Below are 11,222 nucleotides of genomic sequence, written 5' to 3' on the forward strand. Positions count from 1 at the left end.
GATATAAATTGGGTTGGAGGAAAGAAATCTTAAATTCTACTTTCTAATGTTTAGTAATGACGTTATAGTATTTCAACTATTAAAAATGGATTCTATTTGTATTTGTTTAAAAGTTAAATCCAAAGTTCAAATGTTTGTGTCTATCTTTTGTCATCAACAATGCAATCAAAGTTAAATGGAAAAAAAAAATTTTGTTACACAAGTTATATATGCCCATTTATAAATGCAAAGATTATTATTTTCCCTGATTTTTCTTTAAAACAGGAAGTTCAAGATTCACACAGAATCAAGAGTACCTGGGGCTGGGATTGTGGCTCAGCGGTAGAGCGCTCCCCTAGCTCGGGCAGGACCCGGGTTGGATCCTTAGCACCACATAAAAATAAAGCATTGTGTTGTGTCCATCTACACCTAAAAAATAAATATTTTTAAAAAAAAAAAAAGTACCAAACATTTTTGAACTAAAGAGCCTAATTCCAACTTTAAAAAAATCTTCAAACCAAATTTCTCCCTTACACTCCAAATTCACGGAACTTCTATTATCCAGCTGTCTAGAGCAGTGCTTCTCAAAAACTAGCCACAGATTATTGAAGTTCTGTACAAAGTTTTAACCAGACCTCAATTATGAGCATGCAAATAGAATAAAAACCCAGGCTTTAATGCCTATTCCAACATATAACCTTCTATCTAAACTCAAAATCCTAGACATATTCTCTCCAATGAAAAAGCCCCTAAGATCCAAATTCAACACAGAATAAGCCCTCAACAAATTTTGTTAGCATCACATTTAAACATGTGCCTCGTTTTACCAGATTTTCTTCCAAGTCATTTCTTTTTATATCTTTGTTTCTACAATAACTACTCTAAACCAATCCTCAATCACCTAATTCATCAAGCACCTAATTTACTTCTTATTGTATCATATCCCAACTCCTCAACATGGGCACCAATGAACATTCCATAATATTCTACCACATAGTTATCATAGCCAAAACCATGAATAATGAGACTCCAGGTTATCATGGCCCAACTAGCACTTTTCCTATCCATGCCAAGGAAGTGAACTTACTAGCATCTTACTAGAGTACATGCCATTCTTTTTTACTTCTAAAAACCTTCCCTATTGGTTGATGTCTCTCCAGATTAACAAATTTCACGTGCAACTACAGTACATAATTGGAACTATATATTTTGGTATTGCATCTGCTCTAACAAAGTATGTTTTTTACTTTTCTTCTCACTCAACACCGTGGCTTCATGAGTCCTACCAGTCATTGACACACAGGAAAACCCAGTGTTTTAACAACTATGCATCTCTCAGACTTTTTGGTTGAAACTGTAACTTCAGAACAAATTTACCCAGTAGCAAAGGGGAACTACAAGACCTGTTCTCCAGCACTGAACCATAAAATAAATTTTAAAAAAGAATCTGAAGTGTTTTACCCAAGCTAATTACACAGAATTGTCAATCTGAAAAGCAGACCAAATCAAAGTTGCTAATCAATTCTAAAATTTGGAATATATACCCCTATGATTTTTTTTTAAAGAGAGAGAGAGAGAGAGAATTTTTTTAATATTTATTTTTCAGTTTTCGGTGGACACAACATCTTTATTTTATTTTATGTGGTGCTGAGGATCTAACCCAGCGTCCCGCGCATGCCAGGCGAGCACGTTACCGCTTGAGCCACATCTCTAGCCCCACCCCTATGATTTTTGAACTTGAGGGTTCAGATTTGAAAACAAGGTGTTCCTCTGTTCACAGCTTTCCTATTTAGATTCTTCTCCCCAATTAGTGTTTACACATGCCTCTCACAGAAAATTCTCGTCAGCAGCAACAGCCAATGCCTGCTTCACATATACCAAGTACATTGTTGGTACTCCATCTAGAATATATTTTAAACTAGTCCATTCCAAATATATATCCCCATGCAATGGTGAACACATGTACTCCCAGCTACTTGGAAGGCTGAGGCAAGAGGACCATTCCAGCCCATAAATTCAAGAATAGCCTGGGCATGGGGCTGGGGTTGTAGTCCAGTGGTACAGTGCTTGCCTAACACAAGTGAGGCACTGGGTTTGATCCTCAGCACCACATTAAATAAATAAATAAATAAAATTAAAGGTATCATGTCCATCTACAACTAGAAAAAAAAATCTTTTTTTAAAAAAAAAAAGGATTTTTAAAATCCATCTCAAAAAAAGAATTACCAACAACTTTAGCAAAATTTTTCTAATCATTATAATGTAACACAATTAAAAGACAAGGGTAGTCAGGCACAGTGATGCACACCTGTAATCCCAGGTACTTGGGAGGTAAGACAAGAGGACTGCAAGTTTGAGACCCACCTAGGCAACTTAGCAAGACCCTGTATCAACATAAAATAAAAAGGGCTAGAAGTATAGCTCAGAGGTAGAACACTCCCAGATTCAATTCCTAGCATCACCAAAAAAAAAAAAAAAAAGAAAAGAAAAGAAAAAGACAAAGGCGAATAGGTGTGGTAGTACATACCTATACACCCACCTACTTGGGAGATTGAGGCAGTATAAGGCCAGCCTGGGCAACTTAGACATTGTCTCAAAAAATAAATACATAAAAACGACAGGATGTAAAGTGGTAGAATACTTGCCTAACACTTACAAGGCCCTGAGTTCCATGCCTATTATCATCAAAAAAAAAAGACAAGGGGTGATAGCCCAGGGCATAGAGCACATGTTTAGCATATATAAGACCACAGTTTCAATCTCCAGCACCAACAAAACAAGAAACTGAACTTTAACACAATTTTTTTAAAAATCACCCAAATTTTCCTAATCACCCAAAATATCACTAGTTACTGTAAACAAACAATAAAACAGTATCAAAAACCTCTGTTATCTAACTTTCACTTGAGATAATACTTTTTCTTAATTTACAGTTTATATTCCAGTAGAGAATATAATTGGTCATTTTACAGTATGTTTAGTACCAATAATCTAATACATTAGTTTGAAACTAGAGTGCTCATGATTCAGATCTAGGACATGATCCACTTGCAACTAAATGAGTGTACATTTGCTATGTCTTCCAGGCTACTCATCAGTTTCTTTCTCTTCAGTCTAACCTGCCTCACTTTAAGTAGCAAAACACATTAATACAACATCATTCCACTTAATAAGTATAAGCAACTTCAAAATTAAACTCTACAAAACAAACCAAAAAAAAAAAAAAAAGACAAAACTACCTAAACCCCGTGTGCTTTATCTCATATAAGACTCAGAACTTATTTATTCCATGAAAATGTATCAAGTATTGAGTTTCCCCAAAGTTGGGGGGGGGGGGCGAATACAAACACCAAATTAGAAGGTGAAATCCTCAAGTTCTGCAAGAAAACCAGAAAGAAAAAAAAAAAACTAATCAAAAAGTTCAAATGCTGCTAAAACTAATTATTAGAACAGCTGGACATAGTAGCACACACTTATAAACCCAGCTACTCTAGAGGATAAGGCAGGATGGTCACCAGTCTAAACAACCTAAGGAGACTCTCTCAAAAAAGTTTTTAAGGAAATTGTTTTAAAGGTCGAGGATGTAGCTCTGTAATAGAGTACTCCCAGGTTCAATTCCCAGTAATGAGGGTGGGGGTAAGTACACTCCATTAGAAAAAACTTAGAACAATAATAAACTACCAAGCTATTTCAACAGCTTCCGGAAAATAAACTACAAAAGAGCTCAGAAAAATAGCAGTTGTTCTCATTTACTAAACCATAATCATTTAAGAAAAGGTTAAATTCAGTGTTTTAAGAAAACAACAAACACATAATAATACATTTTAGTAAAACTGCCAATAAAAACAGCCAAGGACTGGGGATGTATAGCTCAGAGGTAGAGCACTTATCTACAATGCACAGGCCCTGGGTTCAATCCCCAGTACCAGGAGGAAGGGCAGGAAGAAGCGAAGGAACGAAGAATGGAAAGAAGGCAGGAAGGCAATGATGAGTTCAAAGCCAGCCTCAGCAATTTAACAATACAGCAAGACCCTGTCTCTAAAAAAATATAAAAAATGGCTGGGGATGTGGCTCAGTGATTAAGCACCCCTGGGTTCAATTCCTGCTACCAAAAAAAAAAGAGAGAGAGAGAGAGAGAGAGAGAATAAATTATAGGCTATTTTTATTTGCAGTGATGGGGATTGAACCCAGGGACTCATGCATGATAAGCAAGTGCTTTTACCAGAGTTACATCCTCAAACCACAGCCAAAATTTTAAGTCTGTTCCCAATGATTTGTTATACAGAAGTTTTCTCAACCAGACCCTTCTGAATCTGAACCTGTCTTCTCCCCAACAACATTAGAAAAATGTGGCTTATTATTGAATTTATTGTTCTATTTTATTTCCTGAATTTCAAAAGAGTTGACACTTGTATCCCAAAAGAGAAAAGGCTAAGTTGGTTTTTATTTTTTTTCAGTGGTTCTAATCCCAGCAGAAAAAGAAATGGTTTCTTATTTCTCTTTAAGATAAAGAGGTATGGGCTGGGGCTATGGCTCAGTGGCATGTGAGGCACTGGGTTCAATCCTTAGCACCACATAAAAATAAACAAATAAAGGCATTATGTCCATCTACAACTACAATTAAAAAAAAAAAAGATAAAGAGATATGATGTGGGCTGGGGTTGTGGCTCAGCGGTAGAGTGTTTGCCTTGCACGTGTGAGGCCTGGGTTCAATTCTCGGCACCACATAAAACAAAATAAATGAATAAAACTATAACAAAAAAATAAAATATTAAAAAAAAGAGATATGATGTGATTACAGTCATCATTTTTGGTTTTACTTAAAGAATCTCAAATTGTTACTACATGTTGAATATCCCTTATCTGCACTCCCTGAAACCAGAAGTGGTTCACATTTTGCCCAGGGGCAATGGCACACACCTGTAATCCCAGCAAGTCAGGAGGCTGAGGCAAGAGGATCAGAAGTTTGAGGCCAGCCTCTGCAACTTATTGAGACCCATCTCAAAAAATATAAAAATGACTAAGGATGTAGCTTCCATGGTAAAGCACCCCTGGGTTCAATTTCCAGTATCAAAAAATGGGGAGGGAGTTCTTAATATGTGCAAAAGTCTAAAATCCAAAATGCTTCAATTTTCAGATTAGGGTAGTTCAACCTGTATTATGGAAACATGTATTTTAAAAATATCTAAAAGGGCTGGAGTGTAGCTCAGTGACAGAGCACAGGCCCTGGGTTCAATCTCCAACACTGCCCAAAAAAAAAAAAAAAAAAAAAAACAGAAAAACTAATAACCTAGTGCTGTATAAAAAGTACTATAGGTGTCATGATGTTTATTAATACATTTTAAGAATACAGAAAAGGGGCTGGGGATGTGGCTCAAGCGGTAGCGCGCTCGCCTGGCATGCGTTCGGCCTGGGTTCGATCCTCAGCACCACATACAAACAAAGATGTTGTGTCCGCCGAGAAATAAAAAAAAAAAATGAAATATTAAAAAAAAAAAAGAATACAGAAAAATGAAAAATACAAAAAGTATTAAAAGTTGGATAAGAAGTCACAGTAAAAAGGACATTTTTAAATAATGCCATCTATGCAAAAATGAAGCTGAAGCAGATATGAACATGCCCACAGGACCCAAGCAGGTAACAAAAATGAGTAAAGTAGGCCAGGTATATCGTAAGCAGCAATGATGGGAACTACAATGACTGGTACATATATACCCAGTTCAAAGAGGGCAGCTCTGGCCCTACTACTTAGCCCCAGACAATTGAAATATATAGTTCAGTAGAGTCAGGATTTCCAAAGCTTCTCCAACAAATGCACAAATTCACAAATTTCACTGAGAAACTTTCTGATTTTTCAATGCTGATCACTAGTTGAAACTTAAAGACACTGCAAAAAATAAAATAAAAACATCTCTAAGGCAGTTTAGTCCAGAGGTGACATCACCTTTGAGCTTGTGTGAAACTACTATCAAAAAGGCATCAGGAAAAGATTAAGATGACATAAAGAATCAATCAAATACAAATTAATAGATGAGCAAAAGAAAGTCTAGTAGAGAAAGAAGAATAGGAGAGGGGAGGAAGGGGAGGAAGGGGAGGAATAGAACGGGAGAGGGGAGGGGGAAAGAAAATAAGGGTAGGAGGATCATGAACTGAAATAGATTTCCATGCATGTATGAGTTTGTTGGGGTGAACCCAACTACTATGTATAATTACAAAACTTTAATAATAAATAAATAAATTATTTTTAAAAAGGCACGAAGGGGGGCTAGGGTTATGGCTCAGCAGTAGAGCGCTTGCCTCGCACATGCAAGGCCCTGGGTTTAATCCTCAGTACCACATAAAAATAAACAAATAAAGTTATATTATTTTAAAAAAAAAAAAAAAAGGTATGAGTGGCCAGGAATGGTGATGCTCGCCTAGAATCCCAGCAGCTCCAGAGACTGAGGTAGGAGGATCGCAAGTTCAAAGCCAGCCAGCCCCACTATGGCAAGGTGCTAAACAACTCAGTGAGATCCTATCCCCAAATAAAATACAAAATAGGGCTGGGAATGTGGTTCAGTGGTCAAGTGCCCCTGGATTCAATCCCCAGTAACAAAAAAAAAAAAAAAAAGAGCATGAGGGAGCAATATATAAAAAAAAAAAAAAATTAAAAAATAAAAAAAACTAGGCTTTAGCTGGGTGTGTGATATGCACATATAATTTCGACTCTCAGTAAGCTGAGGCAAGAGGACCTGGAGTTTGAGGCCAGCCTGAGCAACTAAGTGAGACCCTGTCTCAAAATAAACTTTTTTTAAAAAACTGTGATATAGAGCTGGGGCTGTTGCTCAGTGGCAGAGCACTTGCCTAGCACTTGTGAGGCACTGGGTTCAATTCTTAGCACCACTTAAAAACAAACAAAATAAAGGCATGCTGTTCATCTACAACTACAAAAAAAGTATTTAAAAAAAAAAAACTGTGATATAGCTCAGTGGCAGAATGATTGTCTATTATGTGTGAGGCCCTGGGTTCAATCCCCAGTACCACAAAAACAAATAAATAAATAAGCAAGCTTAGGCTTTGAGGTCCCACTGGCTTGGGTATGAATGTCTTATTTCACCACTTAGTGGCAGATGATGCTAGATGAACAATCTGATTCTTCAAGCTTTTTTTTTCTATTGTAAAATATCACCTCCCCCAACTATTGAAAAATGAAAATACTAACAATTTCAGGCACATAATACAAAACAGACATCATAGAAACGTCCCTTATACCCTCTGCCCAACCCTCTTTAGGAAAATTTTAAAGAGTTAAGCTAATACACACCATTGAATGGCTTAAGTTATTAAAAGTACATCAGAAAACTGAAGTGTCTGTCATGCCTATCTCCCCTCAACCCCTAACAGATATCTTGTACTTACAGAACATACTCTTAATGTAGGACACATTGAAATGGGTTTTGTTAAGATGACAGAGCTAACTGGACTCTCAAACTCTAGTTTAAAATATAGAGGCAGAGCGCCTTAAAGACAAAACACCTGTCTCTTTCATTAATCCCATAGACTCATTTGCTGGCAGAAGTCAGAAAACTAGCTTAAGCTTAAACTTTAATGCTTTTAATTCTTTTGCCCAAACTTCCAGAAAGCTTATTTTTATAAAGTATATAGTATAGAGCAAAGCACTTACACCAGATTTTTAAATATAAAAACATGTCACACTCCAAAATTAATTTCATGGATCACTTAATCAAGCCAAAACATTATGGGATTAATTTACTGTTACAACTAAAATACCTTTTGACTTCTCAAACACACCATGAAATTTTTAAAGAAAGATGTCAACTCCCTGTATATCTGTGTTAAAAAAGTAACATGCAGCCTGATACAGAAGCACACGCCTTTAACCTCAGCAACTCTGGAAGCTGAGACAGGATTGCAAATTTGAGATCAGCCTAAGTAATTTAGCAAGACCTGTCTCAAAATTAAAAGGGCTGGAAATGTAACTCAATGGTAGAGCATGTGTAAGACTTGGGGTTTGGGTTGTGGGGGCAGGTAAAAGGCTCCAACCTGCATTCCCTGCTACTGAGAAGGCTGAAACAAGAGGAACAAAAGTCTAGGAATTCAAAGCCAATCTGGCACACACAGGCTCAAAAAAAAGTAATATTCACACATACATAAAAATTATTTGAGCTATAGCTAAACAGTTCCAATGAATTTCTAATGTGGTTACAAATAATTTAAAAAAGCATTTTTATGTATACATTTGAGTGCATGTCTACATATTTTGTGAACTCTAGAAATGTTACTTTATGGTCCTACAAATACAACACAGGATGAGATATGCAAGAACGGACAACATCAGGAAAGTTTAGGATTCTAAACACTTTTAATTCTCACTTTCAGCTTCCCACTTCTCACTTTCAGTCATATGTAGAAGAAAAATTTCACACATAACAGAGATTGACATACTGTAAAGGGGAAAGCAACTAGCAAGAGTTTATTAAGTACCTGGAAATGATTTATACTTTAAAGTTAAATCTGTATTTCCACTAACACTTCTAATTTTATACAAACTTATTTCTCTCCTATACTAAATCAAATATATATTCAATTTAAATGTAGTCTACAAATCATAAATATCTAACAAACTTGAACATATATAGCTCAGATCAATAGATAAAATTAGTACAATAAAATCAAAAACATATCCATGTTCTCTAAAGTTACAATTTTGAAAATTTCAAAATAAAAATTTTCTTAGTTTTTTGAAAAAATTCTTAACAACATCAAAATTTAACATTTTAGCTAGGCACAGTGATAATTGTAATTACCTGTAATTCCAGCTACTCTGGAGGCTGAGGTAAGAGGATTACAAATTTAAAAGTTTAGCCTGGACAATTTAGTGGAACCCTGTCTCAAAATTAAAAAAAAAAGGACTGGAGATACAGCTCAGTGGTAGAGCAGTTGCAAACCAAGGCCCTGCGTTTGGCATGGAAACACGCCTGTAATCCCAGCAATTTGGGAGGTTGAGGCAGGATGGAAAGTTACAGGCCAGCCTTGGCAACTTAGCAAGACCCAATCTCAAAAAATAAAATAAAAAAGGCTGGGCATGTAGCTCAGTGGTAAAGCGTCCCATCAATCCAGAGCACCAAAAAATAAAGTGTCTCCTGTTTTGTGTTTATTAGCTCATAGAGAAGTGTCTTAACTCCTGACTACAATCACAAAAAGTGAGAACAGCCAGTCAAGTGATTTTTGTTGGAAGTCACATTTAGAACAGAAATACAAACATTAAATGAAAACGCCCTTACAAAGGGTTTCCAGATTGGATCCTTTTTAAAAGTACACGTCTATTAGCAACTTTTAACCTAAAATTTACACCTAACAAACTACAACAGACGGCTGCCTACACAGCACCACTCTCAGACTAAGCAGAATATATGACAAATAAACTTAGCCCTGCAGTCATTAGTGAAAGGGACAAAGAAAAGAAACAATTCGCTACAAAAAATATTAAGCTACAGATAGACACTCATCCAAAGCACTCATGAAAAGTTTTCATGCTTTTAAACATACTTTAAGGCTTTTAAGTATACTTTGGTACAAGTCAAAAAGCATACTAAAGTAAAGCGTTTTAAACAACAGAATAATGCCACTGGTCCTAGGAAATACTGGAAATAAAAATCATTGTCTTCAGAAACTCGAGTCATCCGGAAAGAGTACAGACTTTCAGCGAAATTTAACTCCAATTTGTAGGGGGGAGGGGGCACTGTTTTGACAATCCACAGACTAAACAGTAAGTCTACTCCACCTGAGAGTTGAAGAAAACTCTTGGAGTTGGGTCACCCAGGATCTTCCTTGCATTCTAAGACACCCAATCCAGCCCACAGATCCAAGAACATCCCTAAACATACTACCCCTACCAAACCCTTTCCCTTGGGCGACAGAATGTTTTCACTGAACGCAAACACACCCTCCTGCGCTCTCTCCAAACACTAGGGCACTCAGTGCAGGGCAGGAGGGACAGCCCAAATCACTCTTGCCGGAAAAGCGGAAGATGACTGCTACACTCCACGGGCGGCCCCACTGCAGAACGGGGTCGGTCTGGATCGCCGCGCTGGGTTAAGAACAATACAAGAGCCCGACCGCAAACATCGCCAACTTCCCCGAGTCTGCGCGGCGGTGCTCCTCCGCGGAGCGGACTCCGGAACCGGCCACCCGGCAGGGGCTGGGGGCTGGGGAGGAAGGTGAGGCGGGTAGCGTTGAGCGAGGGCGGCGAGGACCGCCAGCCCACGGCAGCTGCCTGTGCCGGCGCCCGCCCGCAAGCAGGTTAGAAGGATGCAGCGCCGGCCTGGGCTCCGCAGCTCTCGCCTGGCGACCCGAATCTCCCGACTTCGCTTCTCTGGGAGGAGGAGACTGCCACCTCCCGCAACGCCGGGGCGGTGGGGGTGGGGAAGGCCTCGCCGGAGGCACCGAACCTCCTCGGCCCGCCACTGAAGGGAACGCGGTCGGGGCGCGGGGGACAATAGGGAGCGGGGAGAGCGGCGCGCCCGAGTGGCGCCGCCGGCCGGCCGGGCTGACTGACGCGCCCGCCGCACGGCGCGACTGGGCTCCGCTCAACCTGGCCGCCGCTCCGCCTCGCGGTCCGCTGTGGTCGCGGCGCCCCCGGCGCTCGGGGTCGTGCCTCACCTCCCAGCCCCGCCACCCAAGAGAGGAGCAGAATTGACACTCTCAGCAACACCATCTTCCGCTGCCGCCGCCGCCTCCTCACGGGGTTAACAGCAGCACATCGATCCGGAGGGAGAAGCTGAAGGGGCTTGGTCCGGAGCCTCCAAGGGAAGCGAGGACCTCCCCCGGCAGGAGAAACGGCGAAGCACCTCCCTCTCGCTCCACTTCAGGGGCCGGCAACGCTCCCAGCTCCACCAAAACAGGGACCTCCCTCCCCTCGCTTGCTTCCTTCCTCCCTTCCCCGCTTTCCTTCCCTCGTTCCTTCCCTCTTCTCTACCCCCCTCCCCCGAGTCACGGATCTCCGCCTCCTTCCTCACCATGTGACGCGCGGGCACCCAACAGGCTCGCGGGGCCGCGCCCCTACCTCCCGTCCCTCCCCCTCCCGAAGGCGCCCCAGGGGCGCGCGCATGCGCATGCTGCCGGTTCCCGGGCTGCTAGGCCCGCCGCCGCTTCCTGTCCGCCGGCAGACAGCTGGGATTGGTCTTGGAAGGCGGGGCTTCCTCTGGTCCCGCCCCAAGACGAAAGCGCTCTCACACGACTGT

General features: G+C 40.2%; 1 protein-coding gene across 2 annotated transcripts in view; it reads right to left on the reverse strand.

The window, feature by feature from the left end:
• Window positions 1-10,932, reverse strand: part of Adam10 (ADAM metallopeptidase domain 10) — a 156,926-nt gene extending 145,994 nt beyond the window's left edge. The window contains exon 1 of one of the 2 annotated variants that reach the window (XM_046461065.2): window positions 10,642-10,932. In XM_046461065.2, the coding sequence (XP_046317021.1) occupies window positions 10,642-10,696 (55 nt within the window). In that variant the 5' untranslated portion in view covers window positions 10,697-10,932. The remainder of the gene's footprint in view (window positions 1-10,641) is intronic. The other variant, XM_046461064.2, reaches the window with a different exon arrangement.
• Window positions 10,933-11,222: the final 290 nt, after the last annotated feature.

This window comes from Marmota monax, unplaced genomic scaffold, assembly GCF_021218885.2.
Source record: "Marmota monax isolate L192 unplaced genomic scaffold, Marmota_monax_Labrador192_F-V1.1 WCK01_AAM20220418_F8-fsc00001, whole genome shotgun sequence".
Lineage (NCBI taxonomy): Eukaryota > Metazoa > Chordata > Mammalia > Rodentia > Sciuridae > Marmota > Marmota monax.